This window comes from Taudactylus pleione, unplaced genomic scaffold (genome assembly GCF_031769625.1).
Source record: "Taudactylus pleione unplaced genomic scaffold, aTauple2 ptg000457l, whole genome shotgun sequence".
NCBI classification, from domain to species: domain Eukaryota; kingdom Metazoa; phylum Chordata; class Amphibia; order Anura; family Myobatrachidae; genus Taudactylus; species Taudactylus pleione.
This window is the reverse complement of record NW_028284859.1, coordinates 3,188,891-3,205,895: the sequence shown is the minus strand read 5'-3', so window position 1 is coordinate 3,205,895 and position 17,005 is coordinate 3,188,891. Positions and strand designations below refer to the sequence as shown.

Genomic DNA, 17,005 nt, shown 5'->3' with positions numbered 1-17,005 from the left:
GGCTCCATCATGCGCACTTGGCCAACATCGACCCGCTTGTGAGCGCTCAGAGCTCGCGAGCGGGTCTGAATCAGGCCCACTGTACCCTCATAGTACCCTGTGACTATACCCAGGGGCATAGAGAACCTAGCTGGACCCAGGAGAAGGGGGGGTATGGCCTAATCATAGGAGCTGTGGCCATGCCCCCTTGAGCTAAAGAGAGAAGAAAAAAACACTCTGTGCTGGCAGGAGTAAGGCAGAGAGTGGTGCCGGACCTGGGACCCTCTAGCAAGCCCATGTAAATAATACCCACACCACCTCCAGGTCCCCCTGACTATACCCAGTGGACCGATAGAATACTTCACGAAACCCTGTGCACCATGCTGCTTCTTCCATATAATTACAACCAGTATCCCATACTGTATGAGAGTATACATTACCTGTCTATTTGGATAATGTTCCATGCTTTGCGCCCTCTGCACAGTCTCCCAGCTGTCCCTGGAAGCAGACCTGTTTTTGTAACTGTGTACTGTAGAGGCTACTCCTGCCAATAACTGTGGCCTGGGAGAGGGGCTTTCATCCTTTGGGGGATATGTATCACACCTTGGAGAGAGAGAAAGTACTAACCAATCGGCTTCTGACTGTCATTTCTCCTTCATCCACTAGGGGACACTGGAGCCTCAGTACAATCGGGTATAGAAGTGGGTTAGCCGGGAGCTGGCACCTTTAATAAAAAAATTTGAATGGTAGCTAGCTCCTCCCCCTCTATACCGCCGAAACCCCCCCCCCCTCCCAAGGTCAGTCTAAAGTTTGTGCCCTGGGAGCTGGACCTATGCTCCATTAAGGCACATTTAGAACAAGCTTTACGAATGATTTGAGGATGCAGACAGGCAGCCAACTGCCCCTGCCTGTCTGCACCGCTGGAGCTGCCTCTGGGGAGCCCTAGACGCGCTGCATGCGGCGCTCATCGCGGGCTTCCCCCCAGCATAGACCACGCCGCCGGCAGCCTTGGCAGTGTGAAGGTCAGTGCGTCCTGGCTCCCCGACTAGCGGGAGAGTCAGGACTTCATTCAGGCGGGCAATCGAGCAGTAGCACTAGCGCGGTGAAGGCGCCATAGCGGAGGGGGCGGTGCTTAAGTCCGTCTTCTGTTCCTGCCTCCCAGCATCCCCAGCGCTTCTGCAGTAGACGCTGGGGGCCATTTTAGAGGAAAGGGCTGCTCCTGGAGACTGCATCAAAGAGAACCTGATTAAGGCCAGTTAAAGTTTTCTTTTAAGGGCTATTTATAGCTCTATTATAGAGCTGCTAGGGTGCATAGCAATCTCCCTCTCTGCCTCCCTTGGTTATAGTCTCTATATCTGTCTCTCACCTACTGTGTGGTGTGTGTGTGTGACAGTGCTGCAGCATGGCTTCTAAGGCTACACAAAAGTCCTTCTCATGCAAAAAGTTCACACAAGAGCAATCTAACTCCTCTCTGCTGTGTGACAAGTGTGTGTCTCAGCCGCAGGCTGCCGACACTCCATCCCAACAGTTATGGTCTAATCAAATAACTTCGGTTAGGACTAGACTCTCTGAGCTTGAAGCAGCTCGCAGGGACAGGGAGGTGATCACACACAGATCACCTGAGCCAGATTGGGCACGTTCTTTAGCCAAATCTGTGGAGGGACTTACTAAAGTTATGTCCCAGGCCCCTCCTACTGCCTCGTTATAGAATGTCCCTAATAAGAGAATTATCCAGAATCCTTTACATTGGGATGATTTGGATGATGAGGAAGCACAGGAACCTGAGGAGGGTGAGGTTCAAGAAGAGGTTCAGTTTCCTGATGAATTGGAACCTATATCACAGGGCGTAGATGCATTAATCACTGCAGTACGCCAGGCTTTACACATAGAGGACTCAGAGGTGTCTTCTAAACCGTCTATTTTTGGTAAGAGATTTAGACAGGCTGTCACTTTCCCAGCTTCAGAGGAGTTGGATGATATCCTAGCCTCAGCGTGGAAAAACCCTGATAAGAGGTTTCAAATCTCTAAGAAAATTTTATCCTATTATCCATTTCCACCAGATAGTAGAAAATTATGCGAAACTCCCCCAGCTGTAGATCCCTCCGTATCCCGTCTTTCTAAAAAGACGGTGCTTCCTGTTCCGGGAGTTGTTTCTTTAAAGGAGTCCTCCGACAAAGCTGGAAAACACGCTAAAATCCATTTATACAGTGGCAGGAGTGTCACTGCGTCCCGCACTGGTTAGCTGTTGGGTTAATAAAGCTGGGCTACACAGCTTGCAGAAGGTCTCAGGTCAGAAATCGCAACATGTGTCTGCAAATTATGGATCATAGTTAGGCATTCAAATGTATCCTGTACTGCAGCCAGTTTAGATTTGTTGTGCTGCGGGAAAATTGACACAAAGATCTTTTGGAGGCTGGACTGTGACCATACGAATTTAACTATGAACTGTACTATAACAAAAGAACCAGGAAGAACCACCAATGGAATCATGCCAACCTGTTTTATTGTATTGCCTATCCCTGTAAGAGTATATATGCAGGCTCTCTGAAACTAGATGGCAGTCATCTTTCTTTGCTGTTGATGGAGGTTTCATCTTTGATGCCGAGATCTGGATCCAGAGCGCGTGCATATGCAATGACTGTACCTTGTGACTGTATAATTTGTTTGCGCTAATTGTAATTTAGATCACAGCGTGTAACTATCTCTGTTTTTATGGTGAATTATTTTTTGTGCTTTGGAACCATAATCGGTCTGAAAGCAAATATTTCTTGTGAGACTCATAACGCTAAATAGCGACAATTTTAGAGTGTATAGATAGATGAGATCACCCATCAGCTCCGCGTTCTGCCCCCCCCCCCACAGCGGGTGATGGGAGAGACGTCATGATGTCTCTCCCATAGTGCAGAAGAGCGGGCCGGGGAAAGCTGACATCGGCAGGAGCTGGGATTCAGGTAAGTTGTTGTTTTTGTTTTGTTATTGTTTAAAGGGGCACGGGAAATAACACTGTCACAGCATATAGGGGCTGCTACTGGGATCACTGTGTAGGGGGGCTGCTACTGGGGTCCCATGGGGGGGCTGCTACTGGGGGCCCTGTATAGCGGGGACTACTACTTCGGGCACTGCATAGGGGGACCCAAAGTATATTCTTGCACCTGGGCCCACCACTCTCTAGTTCCGTCACTGGCTTTGTCCACTTTTAGTATATAGTCATTTTCAAAAGTATGTTATCTAGTGCTCTGCCAATTTATTTCATTGATGTTGTATATTAATCTGACAGCTCATTGCTGCATTTGCCTAATATTGGTGAAAATGACAGTTGTTAGATGATCAGTAGAACACTGACTGAATGTTAATAAATATTAGTATTTATATCATCAGTGGATCTGAGACTGACTAATGTACATGTTTTTGGCAGGTATAACCATTGGTTTGATGGCATGGCCCTCATGCACAAATTCACAATTGAAAATGGAAATGTGACTTACATGAGCAGGTTCCTACAGAGTGACTCTAAGAAGTTAAATGAAAGTCATAAGAGGATTATAGCCTGTGAGTTAGGAACGGTAGCCATGCCTGACCCCTGTAAGAGCATGTTTCATCGCTTTGTGTCTACTTTTAAGATGCCAAGTAAGTGGATTTAATTTCCTAAAATTCAAATATATTGGCACAAGGTCTAAATTCTAAATGATCTATCATACTGCTATTGCCTTTGCCAGATTTCCACAAAAAAACACAGATATAAATTAGGTTTTCTGTCCCCTTCAGGTATTGGCGGTGAAAGTAGTGGTTACTGCTCTCAGACTGCCTACATAGCTAACATATGCAAAGCAATGTAACCACTGAAGTGCCATATACCAATACTCTACTTGTTTCTTGCCTTCAACATCAATCTTAAATTGTATTTCATATATTGGTGAAACTACTGTATGCTGCTGCTCTAAAGGTCTCCAGAGATGGCATTAGGTGATATGCCATGATTTAGCCATGTCGCAAGACCAATGGCTATAATTTGGTCTGAAGGTTTAAAACCTCTCATGTTGACACTACAAATGACAAGGCAATGCTTTACACTCTGCTACATCTGATTTACATCATACTTGCCGCCTCTGGCAAGTTTCTCTCCAGGAACCATCTCTGGTCGGAATGCGGGCAGGCCACCATAAATCGTGTAATCGTGGGCCACAATTTATAGTGAATCATGTCATGTCCTTTTTCCTCACCCACTTTTGCCAGTAAGCGCTGGTTACCGTTGGGTGGCATGAGTTGCCCTCTTTTGTAAGACAAGGGAGACTATTCCGCCAAAAGGAAGTATCCCAGCACTTTCAAGAGTGGGTAAGTACTTTTACATGCATAAAACCCCTGCAATTAACTATAACCATACAGTAAAACACAGAAGGCTGACAAGATGTGGGTTCTGGTGCCAAGTATGGTGCTGTAGTCATGCACCATCGGGTGTCCTCTGCAGTAGCTGTGCACATCTGAGGGTATGGGTGCACTATATTGGTTACACTTTCCTGATGTGCCCTGTGACCTATCCCGTAAAGACACTACTAGACTGAATTCCTCTACTAGCTCTCCTTACTGCCCCTTGTGTTTCTGTATTATAGCACAAATATATTGCTCTAAAGTCCAGGGATAGGGCAGTATTAATGATTTCTGCAAACAAAAGTAATTGCCAGAAATTTTCAAAAAATACATCTACATTCTGTATATGCTAATTTTTGTGTTTGACATTTAATAGGGCTAAAGGGTTGGGCTACATATACTAATTTAAAATGACCTGCAAAAACAAACAAAAATATCTTTGAGATGAGCGGTTCGCTTTTGCTGAAAACAGAACACACCAGAACTTTGAGTTCTGAACTTGTTGAGAAGCCAAACGAATCTTGTGTATTTTGGACTGCATGTAAGCCCCTTCCTCATGATTTTAGGTTCCCTTTCACACAGGAGAGTACATGGAGAGGGTGTGGGTTGTAGTTCATGATGTAATACTAAATACATTACTAGTCTCCATTAGAGTTGTAGGTAGATGTAGTGTAGAAAAGACTGCAGACATCTTTGTCACTGTGTATTTGTTTGTCAGACACAGAGCCGTAACTAGACATTTTGGTGCCCTGTGCCAGAGCATTGGCGCCCCCCCTCATTTTTCAAAGGGACATAATGCACCCAAAAAAGGGCCATGGCCTTATGGGGAAGAGATAGGAGAGGCCAGGAGATGCTGGGAATGACCTAAGAGGAAGCTACAAGCAAGAATGATAATAAACAAATTTGATAGGCCCAAACAGCACCCCCTGATCTGTGGTGCCCTGTGCGATGGCACCGGCCGCACTACCCTAGCTACGGGCCTGGTCAGACACTTGCAAACACCTGCAATCCAGTGCAAACAGGCTCTGTCATGTGTATGTTAGAAGTAAACTACACTTGCTTACATTTGTTTTTCATAGATGTTGTTCTTTTACACTGCTTAGTTTCAAATCCTTACACTTTATCAGAATCTCTGGAATAGAGGGGTTAAAGAGGTCTGCATGCGGGGACTAAACCCCAAACACAACCGGGAACTTATTAACTCTTACACAGCTCAGACGGGCTTCACATTTTGCAAGCAGCAGTCTTTGGGTGACCAGCAGAGTGTTTCTCCCACACTTGCAGGACGTTCAGGGGCACGTCCACTAGCTTTGAGGAAAGACTTGGCTGAGTGCAGCGCATGCCTAGTAGGAGATGTCGGACGGTGCGCCTCTGGCAAGCAACTGGGTCCTATTGGTTGGTGCCTGTCTGGCGAAAGCAGGACACGTGTATCCCAAAAACTGTTTATGGGACGCCGAGGCATAGACCCCAATTTGGTACGATCCCAGAAAATCTGGGATGTATAGCAAGCCTGTCAGAAGTTTGACACATTTATTTTTTCACCATTATTTTCATATGACCGTATTAAATTCTTTTTATTCAGTGACCTGGTATCTATTATGCATGGCATGCTAAGCATGTGGTCAGCCATAAAAGTAATAGTTTGTATATACAGTAGGTGGCAAATCGGTTGTCTTGGCAAAATGCAATGTCATACTGTAAAAGTGGGCAAAGCTTTGACCTCAAGTGTTGCTATTAGAGATTTGGGGGTCTATTTACTAAGCATTGTTGGGAGACAGCGTGAAAAATGAGAAGTCTGTGATAAGGTGCCAGCCAATCAGCTCCCAACTGTTATCTCACAGGCTGTGTTTGAAATATGACAGTTGGGAGCTGATTGGCTGGCACCTTATCACAGACTTCTCACTTTTCACTCTGTCTCCTAACAATGCTTAGTAAATAGACCCCAGAGTTCGGTTCTCCAGAAATCCCGAATCGGGATTCCGGATAAATTAGTTGCGGTTCTGATCTTTTCACTGTTCAGAATTCGGATATTAAATCTGAATTTTAGGTTTTGGATTGCATAAATTACATGATTATAGCTGTTTTTAAAAACTTTTCATCAATTTTAAAAAGCAAAGATCCCAAACACTTTAAGGTGGTTTTGCAAAATCAAAACAAGATGAATCCAGATCCAAAACATGTGGTTTAGCACACATCTCAAGTTGCTATATGATTGGAATTTCCTGGAATCTGCATCTGAAAAGCAAGTGGCATATTGGCAAAATACTGAAAGTGCCCACAGACCAATCCAAAAACCACAACTTTCATAAATTGTGAATTTTTGTTATTGAAAGTGATAACCATTGTAAATTTAAAATAAATGCAATGTTTTTTTTTTTTTTTGTGATTCTAATTTGTCTGGTATAATTCACAACAATGTTTTTAAAATGTACTAAATTGTTTTAGAAGCAACGGACAATGGGACTATAAACTTCATGAAATACAAAAAGGATTATTGCGTCAGCACAGAGACAAACCTAATGTATAAAGTGGATCCAGTGATGTTAGAAACCAAAGAAAAGGTAATATAATTTTTATTTTTAAATTGTTTTTTTTTATTATTGTGTTTGCGTGGTAGTCTTGCATATAATTATCACTTTAATGTTTGCAGACAAGAAGTAAACCAATTTGAATTCAGTACTACATTCTTAAGGTCCATGTAAATAAATATGAATAGACAAAGGGAATACAGATCAATTTTTATATTCATTGAAAATAACGTAAAGAACGTGGCTGCATTTATCATTTTAACACAGACCCTATAAATACTTGCTGCCAAATGGCTCAACTCACTGGAACAAAACTGGGGATATTTTGAGTAAATCTACAGGTGAAGTGTTGTCCATAGCAAGCAACTAGATGCTGTAATTATTCTAGTCCAGATTAGAAAATGTGGGAGATTTATTAAACCTTCATGTTTCTGGTGTATGCATGTACCTTCTGACAGTGCCGCCACCTGACTGTCTCCTTTCTCAGGGGTTGATGCAACCAGTAGTGAAGAGTGGAGACGTTGCCCATAGCAACAAATCAGCTTTGAGGAAGCGTGTATCAAGTACATTCTATAAAATGATAGATGCTGATTGGTTGCTATGGTCAACTCCTCCACTCCTTTTATGGCTAGATACATCAACCCTTCGGCCTCCTAACTCAGCATGTAGCAGCGGTAGTGCTATGGTACAACATAGAAGTTATTTCCCCCTATGGAACCTCTAAAACTTACTAACCAGCACTTAATATCTCCAGCTATAGTCCTACCACACTGTAGCCTGGCACCAACTCTGATACTAACCCCCCCTCATCCCTAAAGTAGTTGCAGATTAGATGTAGAAAATACCAGTCTAAATGCAAAACTAATATTGGGTGCCATTGGTGCATAGATGGTGAACCTAGACCATTCACTGTATGTAATAGGTATTGTAACAATGTAATATCCATACAGTAAACTAATGCAGTATCCGAACAGCTTGAGTCTCAGTGGTTTCTTGTTCCTTACACAGGAACTTTGACTGCATTTTTTGTGTTGTTGCATCCTGCTCGAACATCCAAAAAAAGCTGGTCTTGGAGATTTGACAGTGTTCCCCTTTTGCATCAAGCTCTGTAAAGTGAAACTTTCTAGAATTTATTGATGATGGGAAATGCTATCTATAGAAGGTGTTGCCCTAATAGAAGCCTATTGGATCCCTTCCAGTGTCTCCATGGCTTAAGTATGCTCTAGCCTACAGCCGCGCATGCACAGAACGACTTCTGTGTCATAGACCTGGATGTTGGCTCCACAAAGAACAGCTCTTTTCGGAAAAGCTGTGAAGTGATTACTGGAGGTGCTGTGGGGTGGACATTTGAAGGGGATGGAGGTGCTATGAGCTGGCTATATTGCTTGCTATATTTTAGATCTGTCATTAGGATGGTAAGTTTTTCAGACAGGGTTGGTGATTCAGATGATGCAATTTATTATAGTTCTTGGAAAAATGATTTTTTCATTAATTCATTACACATTTAAACCACATCCCCATTAGATAAAACACACCTGCAGTTTTTATGTCACATCCCTTTTGTCATTGCTGCATGCTGGTAGGAAAGCCACTTTGAAACATTTCATCCCCAGGCTAAAAGGTGCCAGCCAGCCCCTGCTGAAACTCTCTCCCCTAAGGCTGTCTGTCTAATCATTCACTCTGGGGACCCCACTGAGGCAATCACTCCTTTTTAGCTAACAGGTCATGGTCTTTTTCCAGCATTCACTCCTGTCACTGGAATACTCCATTGCAGGACTCTCCACACAAGGGCCTAATATGGCATCTACACCAGGACTCTTCTCGCCAGCAGGTTTAATTTCTCTACACTTCCTTTCCACTTCTTCCTCTGAGTAATGCATTTGCTATCGAGCTATAACTTCAACATTTCTTTGGAGCCCATGCTGGGTGCCCACCACTTCGGGTGAGCCCCACTGTCAAAATAAGCCCACAGAAGCTAGCGGCAGCAAGCGTTATATGATTTGTCATTCTGAAGTTGTGAAATGGCAATTCAAAATGGTGCAGGGCTAGTTGCATGCAGGGCCGGCAATAGAAACCTTGTGGCCCGGTACACTGATATCTCTGGGGCTCCCAACAACCCCCCCCCCCCTTAGGATTCCGGCAGTCAGAATCCAGATGCTGGCTTCCTGACAGGGTTAGGATATCGACATCTGTCGGACGGTATCCTAACCCTCCACCTTCTCCCTACCCCTCCCTGATGCCTAAACCTTATCGTTGCCCCTTAATGTCTAACCCTATATATATTTTACATTCATTCATAATTTAGTACTTCCTCATCTTTGCGGCCCCCGCTGCGTAACTTACTTATCTGCTACGTAAGGTACGTAACTTTCTTAAAAAAATGTACTACTTGCGCTACTGTACTTCCTCCATAGCCGACGCCGCACGATATATCTTCTGTCCCCCGCGTATTTTGTGGGTAAAACTTTCGTCCCCCCATGTTTGTGGTAAAAAAGTAACCCAAAATGATGACCATTTTTAATTTGCCACATACTGAGAAAGATGCCAATGCTTTCTTTCAAGAAAGAGGCATTTTACCTCGAAACAGAAAATGTGCAAATGGCCACGAAATGAAGTTGTAACGTCAAAAGTTGTAAGAAGAAAAAAGTGTCAGGTCTGACAACTGGTTTAATGGCTCCAGGGTCCCATTTTTAACTGCCATGCGATTTGTGTACTATTGGGCAGAGGAGCTGACTTCCATCAAGTGGTGCGAGAAATGGCTTACCATGAGCGAAAATCCCACCATAAATGAGAGAGGTCTGCACATTACATCTCATGCGTCAACTGAAAAAACGAATAGGCGGCCCTGGCAAAATTGTGGAAATAGATTAGTCTATTTGAAAGAAGGAAAAGCAAAGCTGGCAGGGTTTTGCCCCAACAGTGAATCTTTGGAGTGGTATGCAGAGAAAATGGAGAGTGCTTTCTGGTTCAGGTCCCCAATAGAGATGATGGCACACTGATGGCAAGTATTGTGGAACACATTGAAGAGGGATCTGACATTTATTCGGACTGCTGGCGTGCCTATAAAACAGAACCTTGAAAAAGCAGGATACAGCCATGCAACTGTGAACCACAAATATAATTTTAATAGATCCCACAATGGGCGCGCATACACAGAATGTGGAAAGAATGTGGGGCTCTGCTAAATGGAGAAAGAAAGAGGAACTGCTCGCCACCACCATCAGTTCTATCTAGCTGAATTCATGAGACTTTGGGAGCAGAAAACCTTTTGATGCCATATTACAAGCCATCACTGACACCTTTTAAGAAAGCGGCGGCCAGATAAGACATCACATTAAAAATAAACAAGCAATAATACTAACCATAATACAAGTCAGACTTACCTTTCTTTAAAAGCTTAAAAGGCTTTTAATCCGTGGGAAAATGAAATGCCGGTCAAAATAATCCAACCAGACCAGCCGAACACACCCGCGCCCGCATTTGACGCATCTCCACGAGTCAGTGAAGATACATAAGTAGTGTAACCAGCGCCTCCAGCAGGGCGCTGCAAAGATGAGGCAGTATCTATAATTTAAATACACACATACATACATACATATACTGTATGAAAAAAAAAAAAAATTACAATAAGTTACTTGGTCTGAGAGACTTTCTACACTTTTCAGGTGAACAACTTTAAAAAGGAGGTCTTGGAGTAGGGGAAAGATCGGAGGGAGGGGGAGGTCGGGCCTGCCGCGAGTGGGGGGGGTCGGGGGTGCCACGAGTGGGGGTGGGCAGAGGTGCCTTGACGAGGTGTCGGGGATGCCGCAAGTGGGGGGGTAGTGATGGGGAGTTGGACAACAAGCAGATGGGAGAGCTGTTGTTGCTGGAGCTGGGTGCGTGAGGGAATGCGGCTCCAGGAGGAGTAACATACACCGGCCTCCGCATGACTGGTGTTTTCACTTGGAGGGAGGAAGGAAGGGTGATGATGGGAGGAGCTACTGCTGCTGCTGCTGTATGATTCCTGTCTACAGCAGCACAGCATTTAAAAAGTAGGTGTTTGTTTTTCCCTGATTCCTTGGGGGGGCCCCCTGACCCTCAGGGCCCGGTACTGGTGTCCCCTTAGGCCCCCCTGTCCCAGTCCCTCTTGTCGCCGTTGGCATGTACAATAGTAATGGCAACGGCTTTGATTCTGGCAGAGATAAGGACTCTACTTTTTTATTGCTTTTATTTTTGCATTGCAAGCAATTCTATAACCCTTGCCCAACTTAACTGATAGAACTTCTATCTGTCAAAGAGTAAGTTCACGGCACAGATTTGGAGCAGAACATGGCAGCCATTTTAGGAAAAAGAGCGAGTGAATGAGTGCTTAAAAGGGCAAAGCTGACTGGAGGAGCAGTGTTACATTGCTGTTATGATGTTCTCAATCACCAGTCCTTCTTTTAGTTTTGAACAAAAATGTACCTTCTATACGGGGGCGGCTTAAGATGGAAGGGGGGCAATGAAATAAGCAGAGGCATGCAGAGACTAGGACCCACTGCTGAGATGTGCAGTGGCAGACCCTCAGACAGGGGAGGAACAGCAGCAGAGATGGGCTGTGAGTCAGATAGCAGGTACCAAACAGTGGGAGGCTCCATTCAGGGTGCCAGAAGACCTTGCAGGGACAGGAAGAGGGCAGCCCTGGGAGAGTCTGGTGCATTCTCTTTGCAAGCACAGTTGCCATCCATTACAGATGACGTTGGCCAGCAGCAGGATCCAGGCCAGCCTGCCTAGTGAAAGGCTGACTGGACCTATGGCTACACTGGTTCCTGTCACGACATTGAAAGGGTCAGTAGTGAGCGGTAGTACCCAGTGCCTACCTTTAACCAAAAAAGTTAAGCACTGAGGTAAAGCTGACCATCAGGCAGCCCAGAGGAGGTGCAACATCTGAAAGGAGGATCAGGGATGACTGCTGTGAAGCACCTCACTTCCCACTCCTCTCAGGGACTTCATGTGGATGGTAATCTGGGATAAGTATTTAATGTTTTATTTCTATTCAGATAGTTAAGTATATTTTATATGTATGTATGCTGTGTAATAGTTTGCATCTGTTTTGTATAAGTCAGGCTAAATTACTTAGTGGGGACCCAAATGCTTGCTGTGCTGCCTGCGAGAATGCTCTTGATCCGCAACCAGTTGCTATTTTTCTGGCAAGCTCTTTGAAAGAACCAGCTTTGGCTATGTCTTTGGCTCTATCCATAGCTTCATTTATGTGAGAGGAACTGTCTAATTTTGTGTCCAGCCAGAGAAATGGAGAACTGATACCAAGATACAGTAGTCCTACTCTATGGGGTCCAAACAATGGAGAGGACTGCTTTTAGATCTTAAAGTTTGTCATGCTCTCTAGTTTGCTGGGCCAACCATGCATAAGTGACCGTTAATGGAGCAAAATTATTTGTTAGGTTCTTCAGAGTCTGAGTGAGGCAGAGCATTGTGAAGAGCTTGATTTTGAGAATCTGCTTTCCTTAAAGATAAAGGAGTAAGGTTCAGAGTTAGCTATTCAACAATTTTTTTTTTTTTTTTTTTTTTTAAACCACAAAATAAAAGACCTATTTCCTTCTCAAACAGTTATTAGATTTGGTAGCTAAACCATGGCTAAATCCTGATGAGACATTTCAGATCCCACGCAGATTTCCCTCAATGTGTCAATACCCAACCGTGAAATGGCCTATAGAGAACAATCACAGGGGTGGATGTTCCTGTAGCCTGTTTATATAAGGCTCTCCCTATTCCAGATGGTGTCCCCTTAAAGGGAAGATTCAAACCAGAAGTGCAAAAGTATTTTGAAATCTATATATGTAGAGGCAGCTTTAAAGCTCAGAACTGCTTTAGCCTGGGTAGCTAAGGCAAAGTTATCCAACCTTTTTGATAGCAGGTATCCAGTTAGACATATTTAAGTCTCAGCCATTATCCATTGCAGAACAGATTACTATAGGAGCAGATTTGCATGAAGCCGCTTTAGATCCATCTTTGTTAGGGTAAGATTTATGGGCTAGTGGTTGTGGCAAGATGCATCATTGTTGTAGGTCATGGAATGCAGATTCCCAGACAATTTTCTTTCTTTGAGGGTTTACAGTACCTCTTCTGAAAGCAAGCTTTTGCTTGGCCTAGAACTAGATTATAACAGGAGATAAGTTCTTTATTGATCTATAGGTAATTTCTCTAACTCTAAAGCTGCATAAACACTACACGATAAGTTGAATAACTATATCGTTATCGTTCATCGCGTTCAATGTGTATGAAACATCATTAATGATGAGTGATCCCGCAAATCGTTAACTTTGTCTTTCATCACCCGTGCTTGCAGGACAATCTAATGATATCATCAGGTTCTGCAAGTTCGGGAATGAGGGAGGGTGAAGTCACTGAACGATATCAATCAGTGTATATGCTCAATGTCAACTTTGAGCCGGGCAATACAGGGGATACACTTAATGATATGGCTCATGGAGCATGTCGTTTAGTGTGTATGCAGCTTAAGATCAGGAACTTTTGTCTACAATGAACAAAAAATGTACCTTCCCTTAATGAAAATCGTTATGTTGGGCAGTCTGACATGAACTACAAACGGGAGTGCACTTGAACGATTTTCGTTCATTGTTATAACTCAAACTGAATGATTTTTTGAATAACAACGTCGTTATAGTTAAATCGTTCAAAAAATCGTTACGTGTGTACGCACCTTTAGAGAGGGGCGATTATCTACATCCTTTAGGGCCAAAGTACAGGCATCCGTATCCTCTGGTTTTGCAAATAGTGGTAGACCACTAGCATGAGCAGGTAGAATCCATAGAAAAGTGAAGTGCCTTGGCCCCAGGAAGAGGGAGCATAAGTGTTTGTATATACCCGAGTGTTTTCCCATGTTCTCTAATTCAGGGAGCAATTGAGTCCTTTTCACACAAATTGACTGGCTTAATGAAAAGCAGTTACGTCCTCAGACTTTTGGGTCATCCACCAAAAAGGTACTTTACAAATTTACCAAGCTACAGACAAAAGTGGTTGCCCTTGGATCAAGCAACTACTGGACTCGGGAGTGGTTGACCCAGTACCAGATAGTAAAAAGCAATGGGATCTTATTCCAATCTATTTATATATAGGGCTGCAGGTAGACATGTTCAGGATGGAATCTGTAAGAACCGTCAAATGGAATGGAGGTACAGTGGCACTTTTAGGTCTATACATGACAAAAAACTTGTTTAATCTCCACATGCCCAATTCAGGGCTCCTTTTTTTTTTTTCTTTTTTCTTTTTTTTTTTTTGTTTAGCCACATCTGCTTGCAGTTCTACAAAGGTTATGGCAGGCCTCAGATGTATGGGAAGAAAGATTGTTCCCTATTTAGATTTGCTTTTCAACGCAGATTCAAAAGAACTAGAATCCCATGGCTGGGTTGTCAACTGGAAAAAGTCGAAGTTGCCTGAAGCTTTTATGCCTTTTCAATACCTAATTAGTCAGTCTCTGATCTTTTCTATTGACAAAAAAACACTATCAAAATCTACAAATGATGGGTTAGAACTGCGCTCTGCTGTATGGGCAGATGGGATGTGAGATGTATTGTTTGTGTCGGGGTGCTGCACCTTCCTAAAAGCAGGAGTACCGGGTCCTGTGTAACGATATAATGGGGTAGAGGGTGCGGAGGGTGCGCTCGCCCTATGGGTGTAATGCTGGAGTAATAGAGTGTTGTGGTCTTTTGTGTTCGATGTTGTTTGTGGAGTGATGGGGTGTAGGGAGGGAAGGGGGTCTAATTGGACTGGAGGTGGTGGGTGAGGAAATGAAGACAGAGGCAGAAATGGGGGCCAAAGGGTTTATTGGAAAAAAACAGTACTAATCCTGTTTGGTCCCAGGTGGGGTGAGCGATCCACTTGGGGGTGTGTGTGGGTGGAGACTGGGTAGGTGAGTGGACCCTTTTAGGGGGCTCCTTTCCGTGCAGTTCAATAGACCAGCACGTTACCCCTGCTGGACCTTTGGTCAACAGTCTTAGGATGTCTCGGGGGGAGGGGAGTGGTGGGTTGGCAGCGGGTCTGGCGGTTGTGGATGTACACCCTGGTGGCGTCCCGCGCAGGGGTATAAGTCTCGGAGTCACTTACCTACCGGTAGGATTTGTTGGTGAAAAAGGCTTGGGCTGCTGGTAGCTGGTGTTAGTTTCCTTTTGCAGATGCGGTGTTGGATGGCTGTTGCGGTGTCAGCGGTTGGAGGAAGCTCTGTGTGTGGTAGTGGCTTGCTGGTGCACTGTGGGGCTTGGTGCACCGCGTTGCTGGCGTTCTGTTCCCGCTGCCTGGTGAGTGCCTGCTGGTGTGGATCGCTTAGGGATTGCTGCTGGACAAACAGCTGTGAGTGGATCTGGTGTTGGTTGCTCCCAGGGGGCGGTGCGTGGTTGCCTGGGTCTAGCAGGTGGAGTGGTGATCAAGAGAGGTGCGAAGGGCTTTGCTAGGTGTGATTCCCAGCGCGGCCCTGCGGGTGGTGGGTAGAGAAGGTTCTGGAAGCAGCAAGGCTCGGCCGAGTTCTCCGCAGGAATGAAGAGCTCTGGTGTAAGCTGGCTGTGGTGTCAGAATGTAGGGGGTCTCCAACGTGTTTCGGCAGGGGCTCTGCCTTTTTACCTCCTTGAAGAAGGCAGAGCCCCTGCCGAAACGCGTTGGAGACCCCCTCGCACCTCTCGATCACCACTCCACCTGCTAGACCCAGGCGACCATGCACCGCCCCCTGGGAGCAACCAACACCAGCTCCACTCACAGCTGTTCGTCCAGCAGCAATCCCTAAGCGATCCACACCAGCAGGCACTCACCAGGCAGCGGGAACAGAACGCCAGCAACGCGGTGTACCAAGCCCCACAGTGCACCAGCAAGCCACTACCACACACAGAGCTTCCTCCAACCGCTGACACCGCAACAGCCATCCAACACCGCATCTGCAAAAGGAAACTAACACCAGCTACCAGCAGCCCAAGCCTTTTTCACCAACAAATCCTACCGGTAGGTAAGTGACTCCGAGACTAATACCCCTGCGCGGGAAGCCGCCAGGGTGTACATCCACAACCGCCAGACCCGCTGCCAACCCACCACTCCCCTCCCCCCGAGACATCCTAAGACTGTTGACCAAAGGTCCAGCAGGGGTAACGTGCCGGTCTATTGAACTGCACGGAAAGGAGCCCCCTAAAAGGGTCCACTCACCTACCCAGTCTCCACCCACACACCCCCAAGTGGATCGCTCACCCCACCTGGGTGGCTGGGACCAAACAGGATTAGTACTGTTTTTTTCCAATAAACCCTTTGGCCCCCATTTCTGCCTCTGTCTTCATTTCCTCACCCACCACATCCAGTCCATTAGACCCCCTTCCCTCCCTACACCCCATCACTCCACAAACAACATCGAACACAAAAGACCACACCACACTATTACTCCAGCATTACACCCATAGGGCGAGCGCACCCTCCGCACTATCAAAATCTAGTTCAGAAGATTTTGTCCAGAAGTCTATTTGTTCTATGGTGCACGAACTACTCAGAAAGATAGTGTTCATTCAAATCCATCCAGTAAGTAAGACTGCATTCCTTGATGATTGAATTAAACATTCTAAGAAGTTTGTTGCATTCCAACCATCAATTTTTGGCACCGTTCATCATTCTTTCACCAGAGACAAGACTCTCCGGGTGGACTAAGTCAGTAAACTTTAACGAAGGCAAGAATTTTCTCCAATAGGATTTATTGGTAATTATGATGGATGCCTGTCTCCTAGCATGGTGGCAGTTTTTTTTTTTTTTGAACCATCATCTTCAGGTACTTTTGTTCCAGAAACGAAAACAAGACTAGCAATCAAAGTGTTGGAAACTTGGAGCTTCTCTAAACACATTGAAGAAAGCGGTCTTATTCCGGAAAAACCATAAGAATCCAGCCTGTCAACACTACAACAGTAGCATACATAATTAATCAGGGAAGGGCATAGTTTGCTGGTGATGAGACTCTTTACAGATCATATCTTGGGCAAAATTCATGTTCCAGCAATTGCCAGTCTTTAGCCTAGGAATAGAGAATTGGAAGGTGGACTTCAGTGGCAGCCCATTCTTCCAGGGGAATGGTCTCTGCATCCAGAAGTCTTCACCACTCTGGTAAAATGGTGGGG

General features: G+C 44.9%; 1 protein-coding gene across 2 annotated transcripts in view; it reads left to right on the top strand.

The window, feature by feature from the left end:
• LOC148504759 (carotenoid-cleaving dioxygenase, mitochondrial-like) overlaps positions 1–17,005 on the top strand; it is a 54,605-nt gene that overhangs the window by 5,733 nt on the left and 31,867 nt on the right. Inside the window, exons 2-3 of one of the 2 annotated variants that reach the window (XM_088448543.1) lie at positions 3,395–3,606; positions 6,790–6,905. In XM_088448543.1, the coding sequence (XP_088304669.1) occupies positions 3,417–3,606; positions 6,790–6,905 (306 nt within the window). In that variant the 5' untranslated portion in view covers positions 3,395–3,416. The remainder of the gene's footprint in view (positions 1–3,394; positions 3,607–6,789; positions 6,906–17,005) is intronic. The other variant, XM_088448544.1, reaches the window with a different exon arrangement.